At 35.8% G+C, this 18084-nt stretch overlaps 1 protein-coding gene across 8 annotated transcripts in view; it reads right to left on the bottom strand.

The window, feature by feature from the left end:
- The window catches only part of Orc3 (origin recognition complex subunit 3), a 62679-nt gene that overhangs the window by 27423 nt on the left and 17172 nt on the right, over positions 1-18084 (bottom strand). For all 8 annotated transcript variants that reach the window (XM_027403401.2, XM_027403402.2, XM_035439932.1 and 5 more), the window contains 7 exons: positions 9352-9456; positions 8206-8354; positions 6891-7024; positions 4913-5072; positions 2840-2953; positions 1957-2090; positions 1482-1545 (listed from right to left, as the gene is read on the bottom strand). In XM_027403401.2, coding sequence (XP_027259202.1) covers positions 1482-1545; positions 1957-2090; positions 2840-2953; positions 4913-5072; positions 6891-7024; positions 8206-8354; positions 9352-9456 — 860 coding nt within the window. The remainder of the gene's footprint in view (positions 1-1481; positions 1546-1956; positions 2091-2839; positions 2954-4912; positions 5073-6890; positions 7025-8205; positions 8355-9351; positions 9457-18084) is intronic.

Raw genomic sequence — 18084 nt, 5'->3', positions numbered from 1 at the left:
CAGTAAACTCAGAAGAGGGGCTTCTTTAAGCTCATTTTTAGTTTACTGCCCATTTTCTAATAGCTTTTTCCTAGATAAACATGAGTAATGTGAAAATAAATGAGACAATGTAGGTTTCTAAACACTCATCATCAACAAGAAACTTACAAAGTGAAAGAGTGCCATTTATTCAAAAGAATACTATGGCACTCTTCAGTACCAACACAGAATGGTTTGTGAGATTTAGATCATGCTGAGGAACTTCGTTTTATCTTCAAGAAAGAAGAGTTCTCTAAGTATAGATAACTGCTGTTATATGTGGACTCTAATTCTAGAATGACAGATAAGAAACTAGTAACAGTAGCTGTATCTAGGGGAGAGAAAAGAGTGGCTTGAAGGTACAAGGCTGGCCTTTCCTGAAATTACAGCTGCTTTCTAAATTATATACCCTATTACTTATCTCAGAGATAAAAAAATTTTCTTTGACAAATTCTTTATTATATGGCTACCTCAAAATTTTCATCTTCATTAGTTGTTCTGGCTAATTTTTATGTCAACTTGACACAGGGTAGAGTCATTTTAAAAGAGCAAACCACAATTGAGAAAATGCCCCATCTCACTGACCAGCAGGCAAGCCTACAGTGCATTTTCTTAATTAGTCACTGACATGGGAGGGCATAGCTCACTGTGGGTGGTTCTGGGTTCTATAAAAAGGCATGTAAGAGCAAGTCAGTAAGCAGCACTCCTCCATAACCTCTGCATCAGCTACTGCCTCCAGATTCCTGCCTGCCTTTTTTTTCCATTATGAACTGTGATTGGATGATAAACAAATTAAGCCCTTCCCTTCCCAATTTGCTTTTAGAAATGGTGTCTCATCAAGCAATAAAAATCCAAACAATAGGACTAGTATACATTAACTTATAAAATTATTTGCTTTAGAATGTCATTTTAATACTTATTGACATATTCATCTTTAATCATTTTCATCTCCCTACTTATCCTTCCTCTCCAAATGCATCCTCTTCTACGTGCATGTTTTTTTTGTTTGTTTTTAATCTAGATTCCACATATGAGGGAAAACACATAGTATTTATTGTTTCACAACTAATAAATTTGCAAGAACATTATTTCTTTCCTGGTATTATATTATCATTATATGAAAAAATGAAATCAATTCCAACCACTTAGCAGTAGTTAAGCTACCTGGCTTCTACATGCTTTTATTTACAAAAACAGATAAGCAAACAAACAAAAATCAATATAACAAATCTCTGCTGAGACTAAATAAAGGTGCTTCCAAAATAGAACATCAGAAAAAATTCTTCATGGCTTTTTTTAAACTTGATTTTGTTATGTGTAGTATTCATTCCTAGATGACTATCAAGACTCAGTACCTCGTTCTCCAAATGTTAAGACATACAGATCTATTTTATAAAATTAATCAATGTTTGAATGCATATTCTTTTGCATGAAGAACAAGGCAGTAAGACACACATTCCTACCTTTAAAACTGTATCATTGGTCAACAGTGCAACTTGCTTTCCTGAAGCTTGCTTTTCCACGTACCTAAAATTTTTATCATCCCATATAGAAAAAAGGAATATTAAGCAATTTACATATTTGAATGGCATGTTAGGAAAAATAACTACCTAGGCTGGTTTCCTTATTTTTTCATTTCTTTTCAAAATTAAATTCAAGACAACCATTCATAATTACTTTAATGATAATTAGTGAAGTCATAAAGGCCATATATCCCAGAAATAGAAAATGTTATTTTTAAAAGATACTTACAAATTATGTAAAATATTAGCAAAATATTTTATGTTAAAATTTTAAATCCAACAAAGAAACTCCATCTTTAAAAGTGGAATAGTTCTATATTGCAAAATAAACTATCATTCCAAAAGCAGCTGCTAGCATCCTTCATTTCATCCTAGTCTCTAGTATAAAATACATTAAATATAATCATCTTTTTACCTCCTAAATGATGGAAGCCGCCGGATGTTTTCACATTGATTAACTGACAAAAATTTTATTCTTTTCTTGGCTTCTGGGAGATCACAGCACAGAACACTTAGGGGTTGCAAATAAAAATGTTCTAATAGAGAAAGCTGAAAGAAATATGAAGGTTTTTTTCTATCATTTGGTAGTAAATATTTTGCCCTTTATCTGCTTAATTTTAACTCTTTTTAAGAGCAAAAGTATTTATGGCTGGGGCTGAAGAGATGGCTCAATAAATAGAACCCTTGCTGTTCTTGAAGATAACTGAGATTGGGTTCCTAGCAACCAAAAGGCAGTGACCATAATTTTAACTTCAGTTCTAGAGAACCTCGAAACTCTCTTCTGGCCTTCAGGGCACTGCACATGTGGGGCACAAACATACTCGTAGTAAAAATATCCATACACAAAAATAAAATAAATATTTAAAAAAATTATGTCACAAAAACACTGCAACAGTACTTATAGACCTTTAAAATTTTCAAGGTTACAATTCTGTGGACAAGGTCAGTAGCAAAACCCACAACACACACAGAGAACAGAGCTGAAGACACTCTTTCTCTGGTGATCCCCAGTAAATGGTATTCCTTAGGTAACAAGTTCTTCCTCTCCAGCCCAACCCTCAATGGTTAAGACTCTTTACTGGAAACAGCTCTTTTCCATTACTGATAACCCTAATTTTATCTCTATAGGGGCTGCAAGGTAAGAAAGGAAAGGGAGACCCTAGAAAAAAAATAACTAGAATTTATTCTTTCTTGATCTCACTATTAAAAGGCCTTAATCATCACACTAGTCAATCTGAAATAATGTAAACTACATAGAATCAGATGGTGAACTTTCAAAATCATCAATATTTTCTTACCTTAAGTCCTTTGATGAAGTTTTGAATTGAGAAATCATGGTATAAGAAGATGTTGGTCAGAACCTGTAATGCCTTCTTACTTATTTTAAAAGGAAACTGAGCTGTAAGAAGCAGCTGAAAGAGACAGAAGACATACTCCTTAGCCTTCACTTACTATGAACATGAAGTATAAATAACCTGACAAAGAATGATACTGTGAGGGGCTGGAGAGATGGCTCAGTGATTAAGAGCACTGGCTGCTCGTCCAAAGGTCCTGAATTCAATTCCCAGCACCACATGGTGGCTTACAATCATCTATAGTGGTATCGGAAGCTCTCTCTGGCATGCATGCAGACAGAGCACTCAAACCAATATATACATACATACATATACACATATATGTATATTATATATTTAAAGAATGATATTGTGACACAACATATAGGAAAGCAATAGTAGCTATACTATTATTTTTTTCTAGGCCAAATATCAAACAAATAGTAAACTTTATTTACTTAAGAGTAAAAACACCAGCCGGGTGGTAGTGGCACACACCTTTAATCCCAACACTCAGGAGGCAGAGGCAGGCGGATCTCTGTGAGTTCTAGACCAGCCTGGTCTACAAGAGCTAGTTCCAGGACAGCCTCCAAAGCCACAGAGAAACCCTGTCCCGAAAAACTAAAATAAATAAACAAATAAATAAATAAATACATAAATTTAAAGAAAAAAGGGATAAAAACACCAAAAAGCAATTCATATTACAATCCCAGTGTGTTTGGAAGAGGGTCTTACCAGGTAGCCCTGGCTGTCCTGAATTTGTTATGTACACCACACTAAGAAAAACAAAAAGAAAACAAAAAGAATCCCACACAGAGATATGCCCGTCTCTCTCTCCCATCCTCAAACTACATTCTGAACCAAAGGTGTCTACCAACTTCCTTTAAATTCCTACTCTTCAAATAATGCATATTAACAATATAACCCTTTTTCTCACACCAGAAGATACAAAAAAGAAAAAGATGGACTTTTTTTGTTACCAAATAAAACTTATTTCTCTCCCTACTGATCCAAATTAGTGAAAAGTAGCAAGCTATGTACTTACTAAATGAGAACATATGAAGAACAAAAATTACTTTTCTTTTGAAAATATAGAGCAACTTGTACAGCTACACAAGGAGAGTTGTATTTGGCTACAATTAATCAATTTCAAACTGAAAAAAAATTTTCCTAATGTATCAATAAATCAGAATACTATCTGTTGTGGCATATGTGTAGAAGTGGTTAGATGACCACACAGGTTGTCATCATGAACCTACATAAGCATCATGAAACACATCTTAATGGGATCTAGAATGAATCTGTGGCTGTCAATAATAAAGAACTATATGTTATTTACACAGAAACATTATCACAGATAATGTCTAAGTTTAGCAGCTGTTGTTAAGAGTAACATGACAGTTGTCAAAGTTCACAAAACAACTTCAGGGCTGGAGAGATGTCTACTCTTGCAGAGGACCCATATAGTGGCTCACAATCATTTGTAACTCCAGGTCTAGGGATCCAACACACTCTTCTGACCACAAAAGGCTCTGCATGTGCACTTACATCTATGTGAACAAAACACTCATACAAATAAAATAAAAAACTTTAAAACATTTTATATAAAATATAAGGGCAAAGTATACTGGTAATGGTGTGAAATCTATAAATTCTGTAAAATTTTACTTATTAGTTTTAGTACCAAGATAACTCAAATCCAGGGCTTGCCTTCCACATTGCCAGACAAACGTTCTACGGTAAACTGCATCCCTATACCTCTAAATTAATTTTAAAAGCCTAACTTTTTCAACTAGGTAATGAAAACAAGAATCAATATATATGCATGATTATTTTCATAAAGCATATTTTTGAGAAGATAATTTTATGCAAAGAGATTCTACAACTATAAACATAATTTAATAAAAGCATTAAACTATGCAAATAAGTTGAACAAAGTCTGAGGGACATAGAGATTTTACGGGTATCCTTTCTTATATATATGTTTGGCAGTTTTTGTTTCAGTTCATGGCATTGGTAAACATTTTTTCTTCTTACCTGATCAAGAATTACTGCCAGGTGCTCTTTGCATGACAAAGACTGGAAAAGTTCTATACACAGAAGAGATGACACTGCATGTGGAAGCAGTCGATGGATAATAACAGGAGATGTGGCGATTCCAAAAATGAGGATCAGTGGAAATTCATGCCGATGCTGACTAGTTTTTAAAGAAAGATACAAAAGCTTCTTCAGCAAATGTAGTTCAATATATTACACTTTAAAATAATTATTTTAAGACACTGATATTAAGTTTTCTAGATCATTCATTTTCTTAAGGTAAAAATAGTAATAATAAAACAGCCATCTCTCAGATTGTAACTCTGAAGACAATCCTTTATGAATCCTTTTCTCTTATAAATAAGAATACAGAGGTCCATTAGATTAGACCATCAAAGATATAATAACAATGTGTCAACTATCATTTAATATACTCTTACCAACTTTGAGCCTCACCTAGTCTTCCAACAGTCTCTACTTTCCTTTCCACACATACATAATTTTACACACATGGAAGTAATCTTTTTAATGGACATCATTCAAGAGAGTCATATCCCTTCCTAATTTTTATCCTAAATATACTGAACATGATTTCATATCAGCACAACCAAGAGAGAAACAAATAGCATCTATGGAGTGGAATGGCATTATTTATAAGGAATTCTTCAAGTCATACTTCTCTATACTGTGATTGCTCTCTCCCATTTCCTATTGCTTTCCAATATTGGCTGTTTGAAGTTCTTCTATATTCACAGGAATAAAACACTGTACTCTCTTGTGGCTATTATAAGTTCTTTACTTTTGAGGTTCACAGGACTACCAAATCCAAGTTAAATAACACTGTCATATATCACACTGTATATCTGTACAGAATGTTAACAAGTTTTAAAAGTCTTAGGATGTTAGCTTGAGAATTCACTTTAATGGTCGAGAATTTGATCAGGCATGGGTTTTATCCCTAGCATAGGGTGGGGTGTTGGGGAGATACATGACTATATCTACAACTCATTGTTCAATGGGGCAAAAATCCTAACAAAACCACACTCAAAATAAGAATTTTTAGTATGTTAGCTAACATACAGAATAGGCAAGAGAAAGTTAATTATACCCTAACAAATATATAATGGGAATAAATGTCATGAGAATTTAAAATAGGGTTAGTTACTTCAATTTTAAGTCTCATTAGATTGCCTTAAACAACTCACAACACAACTGGGCGGTGGTGAGGAGTGCCAGCATTCAGGAGGCAGAGGCAGGAGGATCTCTATGAATTCGAGGCCAGCCTGGTGTACAGAGCAAGTGCCAGGATAGGCTCCAAAGCTACACAGAGAAACTCTGTCTCAAAAAACAAACAAAAATAAAAAACAAACAAAAAACATTAAAAAAACAATTCTCACTGGAAATATATAAAAATAAAATACTTTAAAGAGTTAATCTTTGTAAGATAAATGATATTTTATAACTACCATGTTAACTAAAAACACACTAAATCTGTCTGGGTTTTCAACCTTACACCAAAAGCCAAGAAAATAATCTATAAGAGGTCTTTGAACATTCAGTTTTGAAAAAATAATCTAAAATAATTTTAAATTTCATTACGTTGGTCTTAAAATGAATACTATATTTTAAAGTTAAAAGTAATATTCTCATAACAAAAAAGAAAATTTTAAACAAAAAGCCAAGTAACTGGAGGCAAAGAGTTTAAACGGGGATGGGAACAGGGAGATGGGGAGAGAAAGGTAAAGGCAAATAAAACCAAACATATGAAATGTCTTATGGAAATCTGCTACTTTGCCATACACTGAAAAATAAAACAGGCCAGTGAGATGGCTCAGTGGGTAAAGGCACACCTGGTGACCTGAGTTTGATCATATGAGAACCGCCCCCTCCTCCAGTCACAGTTGTCATCTAACTTCCACATATACATATTGTATTTAGATACACATAGTAATAATAAACGAAAATACACATCACCTACCTGCTGATAATTATGAAGTCTTGGAGTACTTTTGTGCTGAAGCTCTCCATATTCTTTAAGATAATCACAACAGGCGGAAATTGCCATTGGCTAGAAGTAGTCCTCTTTTTTATTGTCATTTTTGGGCCTGTCGCCTACACCATTGTGGAATGGAGATGTTAAAAGCAAGCCTTCTCAGCCAAACAATACCATACTGCTGCTTGCTAATGTATTTCTTTCTATATTTCACAATGAGTTTTTATTTTTCCAAAATAATAATAAACAGTATCTCATTCTAACAGTTCCTATCAAAATCTGTTTCTACAGAGATGGTTAACAGTAAGAAAAAGGTTCAGTAAGACCCATAACACATATGAAATAAATTTTCTGTTGAAAAACATAGGAAAAAGAAACTTCCCATACAGTTGATTTTTTTTTTCAGTTATTACACATGGGTATGCTCTAACGTAAGTGTTATTATCAATATAAAGGCATAATGAATGCAGTATTACAAACTTTCAACCTTGAAATGGACACTAAATATTTGGCCAAACTGAACTTAAAGATACTGGATTTAAATTGTCATGACTTTGACTCCTAAATATACCTAAGAATTTAGATCAAATTAAGGTATTATCATAAGCATCCTTATATAAAACACAATGAAACTTCATGCATGACTTCAGCAAAACACATTAGAAAATATCACCACAGTACTTTACTGAAACTGTCTGGTAACACAGCACTATAAACTGGTGCTTCTGTACTGCAGGAACCCAGGGATCATTCCAATAAAGATGCCCATGGTAGAATGAAATTTATATTCTGTTGAATGTACATTACTTACTGTATTGTTTTGTTCAATATACCTTATTTATATATTAATGTTTCCCAAAAGTTCTGAGAATGGAACAAACCAAAATTGTAAAATTACAGAATTACTAATTGTAAAATTACAGAATTACTAATCAAGGCCTTAACTGACAGCAGGAAAAGCTGGTATGTGTCTACTAAACAAAAGCACATACAAAGAACTTAGGAGGTAATATAAGAAAGCTACAGTCATTATTACAGAAATAGATGTGTAACAGAGCCAACTCTGGATGTTTTCTTCTTGTCATTTCATGAACTTCTCCCACAAATACAATATTCTCGAAGAATCCAAGCATGTACCAGTAATTAATCTACATACTAGATGAATACTTTCAAATTCTAGTAGTTTCAGAAAAAAGGAGCTACCATAAAATTCCTATTACTGCTGTACAAACCTGTTAATTAGAAGAGTGACATATAACTAAAATAACCCTGAGCCAACCTTCTGAACATTCAGTTTTACCTGTGCGACAGTCATATACCAACTGGAAAGTGAATCCATTGAATAATTTGTCTTTTTAGGGGTCTTAACACTTTTCACCTCTTTGGATTTTCCATCCACACAGCAGTCCATCAACTGTGAGGTCAATTTTTGTAAAAAATGTTTCACATCTGCAGAATAAAAAAAAGCAAGAAAACTTATCTACTGAAACCTTTGCCTTTGATAAGCAGATTGCATAATTTGAGTGGAATATATTTTTCTATATTTCATCAATATAGTTTAATATGTTAAATATATTATGATTATTCACTAGTACTGGTCCCTTAATATTTAAATTTCCTTAGGGGCTGGACACATTCAGTTGGTACTATACTTGTCTAGCATGCACAGAATTCTGGAGTTGCCTGCCAATATTAAATAAAAATGAATGTGGTCAAGCATGACTGAAATCCCTGAACTTGGGAAAGGCAGAAAAACCAGTAGTTCAAGTTCATCTTCTGCTACATAGTAAGTTCAATGAAAGCCTGGGTTATATGAAATCCTTTCTAAGTAAGACAAAATGTGTGTATGTGTGTGAATATATATATATATATATATATATATATTATATATATATACATATACATATGTATATGTATATATATATATATATATATATTTATTTCAGACTAAGATCAGATAAAAATTCAGGTGCATTATCTACAAATGTTATCTAAGCAAGTGTGTAAGCAGGAATTATAAATTATTTTACAAATATCATGTATTTGCTTCTGAACAACAAAAGAATGTCAGTCTTTAAAATCGAGTTACAAATTATTTTGTTGAATATAAATCTTCCTTTATACTCATTTTAAAAAGACACCCTTAAGACTTTAATTCTAATTTATCACAACAAAAGTAGTACATTAAATCTGTTATCAGTCCAGATGCAAACAAATCTGAGTATGACAGTGTGCACCTTCAGGATTTAATGGTTTTACATCTCAAGTCTGGCTCTGCATACAGACTATTTTTTTTAACCATTGATGGCTTTTTCAAGTGGGAAAGTAAATTGGTTTATGGCAGTGAGTAAAACAGAGTGAGACATGCAGAGTGGGGGCCAGGCAGAGCAGAAGTGACCATAATTTTGTAATATCTTACCAAGAAACCATGCCATTTATATTTTACCTGGACAATCCTTAGCTTGCAATGAGACTATATATGGTGTGACATTATTCTGAAGGGTCTCTGTTAGACTTCTGAATATTAAATCATGATCTGTGACATTCACACCTATAAGAAAATAAATATGTCATCATCTTTATTAATAATTTAACAAAGGGTATTTTTAAAAGCACCAAATAAAAACAGTATATAAACACCATTTACAGTAGAAATCCAGAAAATTGGGCTGGAGAGATGGCTCAGAGGTTAAGAGCACTGGCTGCTCTTCCAGAGGTCCTGAGTTCAATTCCCAGCAACCACATGGTGGCTCACAACCATCTATAATGAGATCTTGTGCCCTCTTCTGGTGCACAGACATATATGCAGGCAGAACACTGTATATAATAAATCATTAAATCTTAAAAAAAAAAAAAAAAAGAAATCCAGAAAATTGCAACAGAATTGGCTCTATTCACAGAATATGATCTAAAGGAAATGTGGTACCCTTTAGTCCTGAACAGCCCAAGGCCCAGGTGGTGAAGGCATGATTTTCAACCTAGATTCTTATTGGGTGATGGTGAGACCTACTGAAGAAGTTCCATTCCTGTCTATCCCTGCCTACCCAGAGGTAAGCACTTTGTTAACCAAACACTACTCCACCATATACTATGTCAGAACAGGCCCCAAAGCCAAGAGCCAACTCACTATACACCAAAACCCTTGAAACCATGAATCAAACAAACATTTTCTTTCTGCAAGTTGAATATCTAGATTATTTCATCAGGATTGAAAAATTAACACAACTAATTTGTTCAGAAGGGCCTGTAGTTCATGTATTCCTTTGAAAAGGTTACTAAGCATATATAATTGACCTTGGAAAATAGCTTAGGAGCAATTTCATTACTTTATCAAATTTCAGACAGGAATCACTAGTCATTAAGTACAAGGGACTGAGAAATCTAACCCCTTTGTGACCTTACTTAAAAACTGAGGATAAAAATATGACACCATTATTAAATCACAGTAGTTAATTAAAAAGGGTACACTAATTTCTGAGAGAACTGAAACAAATTAAAACTTTGGAACTTCAGTATTTAACAAAGCACCTTTTCATTTTGAAAAATCAGTTTTTGGTGCTCTCTAATGGCACATCAGAATGGGCTAGAAATATCTTCACAACTTTGGAATTCATTCTGTTAACTGGTAACTTCTGTAACTAGGGAGACAGAGGGGCCCTGTCTCAAAAAGCACAGAAAAAAACTCTTTGGTATTTTTGCTTTAGACTTGTTATGTAAGTCATAGGATTTAGAAAAAAAAATTCGGCATCATTCATGCCAGCAATATGCCTCCTTTCTTTTCTTTCTTTCACCTGTCTACTTTTAGCAGGTATTGTGGTTTGAATGAGAATGGCCCTTATCGGCTCATATATTGGTAGAACTCTTTTGAGAAGGATTAGGAGGTGTGGCCTTGGAGGAAGCCTCAAGGGTGATGGGCCCAGTCTCTCTCTTTCTCCATCTTCAACTTGAGGATAAGATGTAAGCTCTCAGCTACTGCTGCAGCACCATGTCCATCTGCAGCTAAGCTACCCCACCATGATGGTCATGGACACACCCTTCATTAAATGCTTTATTTTGTATGTTGCCTTGGTCATGGTTTATATTCATGGTAATAGAACAGTAAAAGATTGCAGGCTCCTTTTGTTTGTTTGTTTGTTTGTTTTTTTAAGACAGGGTTTCACTGTATAGCCCTAGTTATGCTAGAACTCATTCTGTAGACCAAACTGGGCAAGAACTCATTGATCCGCCTGCCTCTGCCTCCTGAGAGCTGGGATTAAAGGTGTGCACCAACTACATCTGCTATCTGTAATAGGCTATGTGTAGTTTAAGGAGAGACAGAGACAGAGAGAGAGAGAGAGAGAGAGAGAGAGAGAGAGAGAGAGAGAGAGAGAGAGAGAGAGAACCAAGAATAGAGTGTGCACTCAGGGCCTTCAGAGGTATAGTGTTCCTAGCACGCACCGAAGTCTATGATACAAATAATGCATCTCTAAACAAACTGGAGAATTCAGTTAAACAATGGCTTATCTTTCTCTGACTCCATAAAATCAATTTAACATTATGTTCTCTAAAACACAAGACCTTATTTCAACAAGATAATAAACAATGTTGAAGAAATGATTATTTCATAGAAAATAACTGCTGTGCACATTTCTCTACTTTTAATGTTTTTTATTTGTTACCACTTTAAAACATATTTAGTCCTAATTATGTGTCCATTTGATGAGCGTGAGGGTACAGATTAGAGCTGGCACATCTGAGTACAATTGTACTAAAACAAGGAGGAGTCAGATACCCTTGAGCTGGATTTACAGGCAGCTGTGAGCTGCCCAACAAGTATACTAGGTTCCAAATTTTTGCCTTTTAAAAGAGTAGCAAGTTCTCTGAACTACCGAACCATGCTTCTAGACCTTTAACAGTATTTCAGACTGTAACTTTGTAAAATGTAATTTCTATTTTCCTGTTGACAAGAAGCAGAACAAGAGTAAATTCTCCCAACTTATCAGGACATTTTTATAATTACGAGTCTTCCATCACCTTCAACTACTATAACCTGCCAATACTGAAAGAAATCATTCAATAGTGGTGGGCAATCATAGGGTTAGGGTTCCCCATTCATAACTGCAAGGGGTTTTCAAACCAGATGGTAAACTCTCCCCCATGAACATAGCCACAAAAATTTTCAATAAAATACTTTAAACCCAAACTCGAGAACACATCAAAAAGATCATACAGCAAAATCAAATAAACTTCATCCCAGAAACACAGGGATGGTTCAACATATGTACGTAAGTAAATGTAACACACTACATAATCAGACTCAAAGACAAACCATATAAGCATCTCATTCAATGCAGATAAAGCCTCTGGCAAAAATCCAACATCCCTTCTTGATAAAAGTCATGAAGAAGGACAAGCTCCAAAACAATACAGAGAAACCCTGTCTCAGAAAACAAAAACAAAACAAAACAAAAAGTCCTGGAGAGACTGGTGATATAGAAGTTATATCTTGAGATAATAAATGTAATAGACAACAAATCCATATCCAACATGATGCTAAGAGGAGAAAAACTCAAAGCAAAGCAAATCAGGAATAAGAGAAAGATGTTTACTCTCTCTGTACCTATTTAATGTAGTGCTTGAAGTCTTAGAGCAAATGACAAGTGAAGGTGATAAAGGGGATATAGATAGGAAAGGAAAAAGTCAAAATATAAGACCCTTAGGACCTCACCAGGAAGTTCCAACAGCTGATAAGCACATTCATCAAAGTAGCAGATTACACACAAAAATCAGTACCCTTCCTTAACAATCATACTGAGAAAGAAACAATTACATTCAATGTAGCTTCAAAATAAATAACAATGTTAGTATTAATTTAACCAAGAAAGTAAGACTTATACAATGAATATCTTAGGATACTGAAGAAATTGAAGAAGATACTAAAAGATGGAAAGACCTCCTGTGTTGATAGACTGACAGGAATAATACTGTGAAAATAACTATCCTACCAAAAACAACCTTTTGATAGTGAACTAGAGCCTTATCTTTTATACTACACAAAAGTCAACTCCAGATGGCTCAAGGACCTCAGTACAGACCTGATACCCTGAATCTGATAGGAGAGTACACTTAAAGGCACAGAAAGGACGTTCTGAAGAGGACCCTCGTACCACAGGTACTAAGACCACCATCTAAGAAATTGGACCTCATGATACTAAAAGGCTTGTATACAGGAACGACCAACACCATCATTCCAGTGAAGAAGCAGCCTACAGAACAGAAACAAAAAATCTTCATCAGCTATACATTTAACAGTTGTTAGCAACTAAGATATACAAAGAACTAAAACTAAGCACCAAAACAAACAACCCAAAATAAAAACTGGAGAACAGAACTAACTACAGAGTTTTCAAAACAAATATGAGTGGCCAAGAAGTATTTTTTTTTAAATGCTCAACATCCTTAGTCATTGGAGAAATGCAAATTAAAACTACTGTGAAATTTAATCTTAACCCTAGCAGGGATGACTAACATCCAAAATACAAATGAATGTGGGAAAGAGAAACAGTAATGCTTTGTTGGAAGTACAAACAGAGGCACAATGGAAATCAGCATTGGAGGGTTCCCAAAAGGCTAGAAATAGATTTATCACACACATGATCCAGTAATATTCCCAGAGAACTCCATAGAGAGAAACCAGTTCATCCATATTTACTGTTGCTGTACTCAAAACAGCAAGGAAACAAAAGGAATCTAATTGTCTATTAATGATGAATGAATGACAATGTGGTTCATACACACAATGTAATATTATTCAGATAGTTAAAAATGAAAGTATGGGCCAGGCAATGGTGGCACATGCCTTTAAATCCCAGAATTTGGGAGGCAGATGCAGTTGGATTTCGGTTCAAGGTCAGTTAAAGGTCAGCCTGGTCTACAAAGCGAGTTCCAGGACAGCCAGGACTGTTAGACAGAGAAACCCTGTCTTAAAATACTAAAGAGTAAAAGAATATACCACATAGAGATGGGAAAGAACACATGGAGTCTGGATCCTGTATATTATTGTGTTGTCTTTGAAATTTTTGATTACTGAAAAGCAAAAAAAAAAGCTGTTGGAAAACATGGGATTGTGAAAGCAACTGCTGAAATAAACCAGCCTAGAAACTTTCAGAATGCCTTAACGTTAAAATGGAATTCAAAAAATGTATTGCTATGGGGAAGAGGTTATGCTTTGGTTTCTACAGGAAACAAAAAGCTGTGGATTCATTAAGATTGATAGAGCTTGGATTCAGGGGAAGAACCCCTGAATATCCTAGTTACAAACATAAAGAAATAAACCTAAAAAAAAAAAAAAATCCTATAAAACAGATGACATATATATTACCTCCTCAAACATAAAACAAAATATCATCTTTGGTTAGCTTTTGTGCAACACACAGTCCCTACTTTTGTTAATGGAGATACGTATGGTACCTGTGAAAGTGTTTTCAGAAGAAGGGACCCAGAGACCAATGAAAAAAAGTGGTCCAGTGATGTAGCCTCTCAGAATGCCGCTGTTGCAATTTCCTCAGAGTTCTACAGCCAAAACAGCTTCAAGGTTGCTGGCTTAAATTGTCCAGCCTCATAGCTTACTCAATTAAGTCCTACATTTTCTCATCACACTGAGACTAGACAACAGCTAGATCTCCCATGACTTGGCCATTATCCTAATTTTCTCAGGGTCCCTCAAAGATTGGTTACAGATTGTTATTGGTCATAGTAAGAAAAAACAAAACAAAACAAAGGAGATTAGATTCAGGAATCTCTTTCTGAAGAGATAAAGAGGGAATATAGTATAAAAATGATAAGAGAAAAGGGTGGATTGTTGAGTCTACTTTTAAGGTTATTTTTGTTAGAACATACTGTACATACATTTCTATCCTTGTTTAAGGTATTGTATCTGTGCAGCTCATTTAACAATGTAATGTAAATTTCTAGTTCTTGAAAGTTATTATTACAAATTTAGGATAACAAAGAAATGAAGTGGGGTTGGTATGTAAAATGAAAAAAAATTTTTTAAATAAAAAAGGAAATGCAGATAATTAGTCACCTAAAACAATCAAACTTGTAGTCATGCTAGGTATGTTTTCAAGGTCAATCAGAGATATATTTTAGATAGATAGATAGATAGATAGATAGATAGATAGATAGATAGATGATAGATCGTCTTCAAGCACTTCAAAGGCCTACAGAATATGGCATTTAAAATGTTTTGTTAACATTGAACTTTCATGACAATGAGATAAACCTGCTCCTGGCAGCACTAATTTACTTCTGAGAAAATGATGGGCATCGAAGAAACTCCATATGGAGTTTGTTTCAATGTGGCAAAACAAGCCATTTGAGCAAAGACACTGCTTTTAATTTGACTTCTGACAGTATGGTGTATAAACTGAACACGAAAGACACAAAGGAAAAAGGCTGGAACTTTGCCAAGATAAGACAGGCCAGTCCTTCAGAATTCCTGCTTCATAGAAAGGTCTGCCAGACATTCTGCATGATGCTGAACTTTGCCAAAACAATGTAGGACAGTCCATCAAAATTCCTGCATCACAGAAAAGTCTGTCAGATATTCTAGACCTGTAAGTCAAAGACAATTCCCCAATGTTGTAGAGGAAACTTGTGGTAACTGTCCAGGCAGCCAGATGTCTCTGTCATTTCTTAATTTTGGACGTGTCTTGAACTGTACGTATTCCTGTTTACTCAGGTAATATTATATCTTTCTGGGTCTTAGATGGAATTGAAAACTAGATAGTTATAGTTTTCCTTAGTTATAGAAGATAAATTAGGTATGAAACTTTGGACTCATCAAGAGAGGATAGAAAATGGAGTACTTTCTCTAAATTCTCCAAACGGACTGGACATTGTGAATGTAATTCTTACTTGATAACTGTTCTTATTTTATAGTTTTATTTGTTTAAGTTAATACCTTTCCTTTTCATTTTGACAATATCTTATAATTGTTCTTTATTTTCATTTTTTAAAATCTGAATTAGAAACAAGATTGTTTTACATGTCAATCCCAGTTCCCATTCCCTCCCCTCCTCTCCTACCACCACCCCCCAACTAACACCCTACCTACCACATATCCTTTCTGCTCCCCAGGGAGGGTGAGGCCTTCCATAAGGGGTCATAAGAGTCTATCCAATACTTTGGGATAGGGCCTAGGCCCACTCCCCGTGTGTCTTGGCTCAGAGAGTATCCATCTATGTGGATTGGGCTCCCAAGTTCCACACCTATGCTAGGGATAAGTACTGAATAGTAATTCAGGAGGTCCCGTAGATTTCCGAGGTTTCCTCACTGAAACTCATGTTCCTGGGGTCTGGATCAGTCCCATGCTGGTATCTCAGCTATCAATCTGGGGACCAAGAGCTCCCCCACGTTCAGGTTAGCTGTTTCTGTGGGTTTCACCAGCTTGGTCTGGACCCCTTTGCCCATCACTCATTCTTCTCTGCAACTGGATTCCAGTTCAGTTCAGTGATTAGTTGTGGGTGTCTGCTTCTACTTCCAGCAGCTGCTGGATGAGGGCTATCAGGTGGCATATAAGTCAGTCATCAATCTCATTATCAGGGGAGGGCATTTAAGGTAGCCTCTCCTCTGTTGCTTAGATTGTTAGCTGGTGTCATCCTTGTAGATCTCCAGACATTTCCCTAGTGCCTGATTTCTCTGTAAATCAAAAATGTCTCCCTCTATTATGGTATCTCCATTCTTATTATCTTCTATTCTTCCCCTGACTCAACCTTTCTGCTCCCTCATGTCCTCTGCATCCCTCCTCTTCTTCCCTTCTCATTCTCCTAGCTCCCTCCCCCGATAATTATTCTTATTGTATACAATTTTCTATGCTAGAGTTAAACCTTTCCTTTTTCTTTAGACAAAAAGGGGGAATGTTATGGGATAATCTTTTTGTACACTGTGAATATGTGTAACTCAGATTGGTTTAATAAAAAGCTGAATGGCCAATGGCTAGGCAGAATTTTCAGGGCAGAGAGAACACTGGGAAAAAGGTAGAGTCACTGGTGGGACAAAAGAGGATCAAAACATGCAGGAAGAGAAGTAAAATCCATGAGCTATGTGGCAACATATAGATGAATAGAAATGAGCTAATTTAGTTATGAGAGCTAGCTAAAAACAAGCCTAAGCTATTGGTGGAGCTTTCATAATTAACACAAACTGAAAAAGACTCTCCTTACTGACCTCTGTTACAACCTCTCCAGTGTCACCCCCAGACCTGTAGCAGCCTACTTGCATATACCTCTTTTCACCTACTACCTCCATTCCTTAGGGACTCTGCAAAGCCTTGGTGCAAATCAGTTTCCTCCCTCCATGGACCCTCTTTGCTCTTTCTTCTAGCCCATCCCCCTTCTTCTGAGTTAGCCACCAATATCTAGAAAGAAATGCATTCTACCTGAGATTCCCAGGGGTCCTACTGGACCTGGACTCAGATAGGCGATGTTCCCTATCCATCAGGTCCTCTATTAAGACCTCTCCAGTCTCACTTTCAGCCCTGTGTAGCTGCCTGCCTCCAGGTACCCTTAATTCCACCCTACCTCCATTTCCTGAGAATTATATTGAATCTTTAGTTTGGACTCAGCTTTTATCCTTCCTGTGGACACTTCAGTCCTCCCTTTTAGCTTATCCTCATTCCTCTGTGTAAGCCCCTGATACCTAGAAACAATATCTACCTGGGACCCCCAGTGGCCACACCTGGAAGAGACTCAGGTACATATTCACACATCCTCCTTGTCTTCTATGACAACCTCTCTATTCTGACCCTCAGCCCTGTTACCACCAGTTTGCAGGTGCCCATCCACCTACCTCAAATCCATTTGTTGAAGACTCCAACTCTGTACAGACCCAGGGTCACCCTAGCTCTACCTTTTCAGATTATTCTTAGTCTTCCTGCCACCTTCTTGCAGGGGCCCCTTTTCTCACACACCTCCAACTCCCTAGGAACCTTCCCTCTTGACGTGGAAAGGCTCCTTTATAGCTCTTTTCTGAAGCAACTCTCAGCCTTTTCTCCTTGTCCATCCCTATTCCTCTCACAGACCTCAAGAAACACTGTCTACCAGGCAACCCAAAGACACCACACACTAAGATCCAGAGAGGGCAAGAGAATTCAAGGAACGGAACATTCACCAACAAAGAAAAGTTCAGATATCAACAC

This window comes from Cricetulus griseus, chromosome 2 (genome assembly GCF_003668045.3).
Source record: "Cricetulus griseus strain 17A/GY chromosome 2, alternate assembly CriGri-PICRH-1.0, whole genome shotgun sequence".
In the NCBI taxonomy this organism is placed as follows: Eukaryota; Metazoa; Chordata; class Mammalia; order Rodentia; family Cricetidae; genus Cricetulus; species Cricetulus griseus.
The sequence above is the reverse complement of the archived record's forward strand: the minus strand, read 5'-3'. Positions and strand labels throughout refer to the sequence as shown.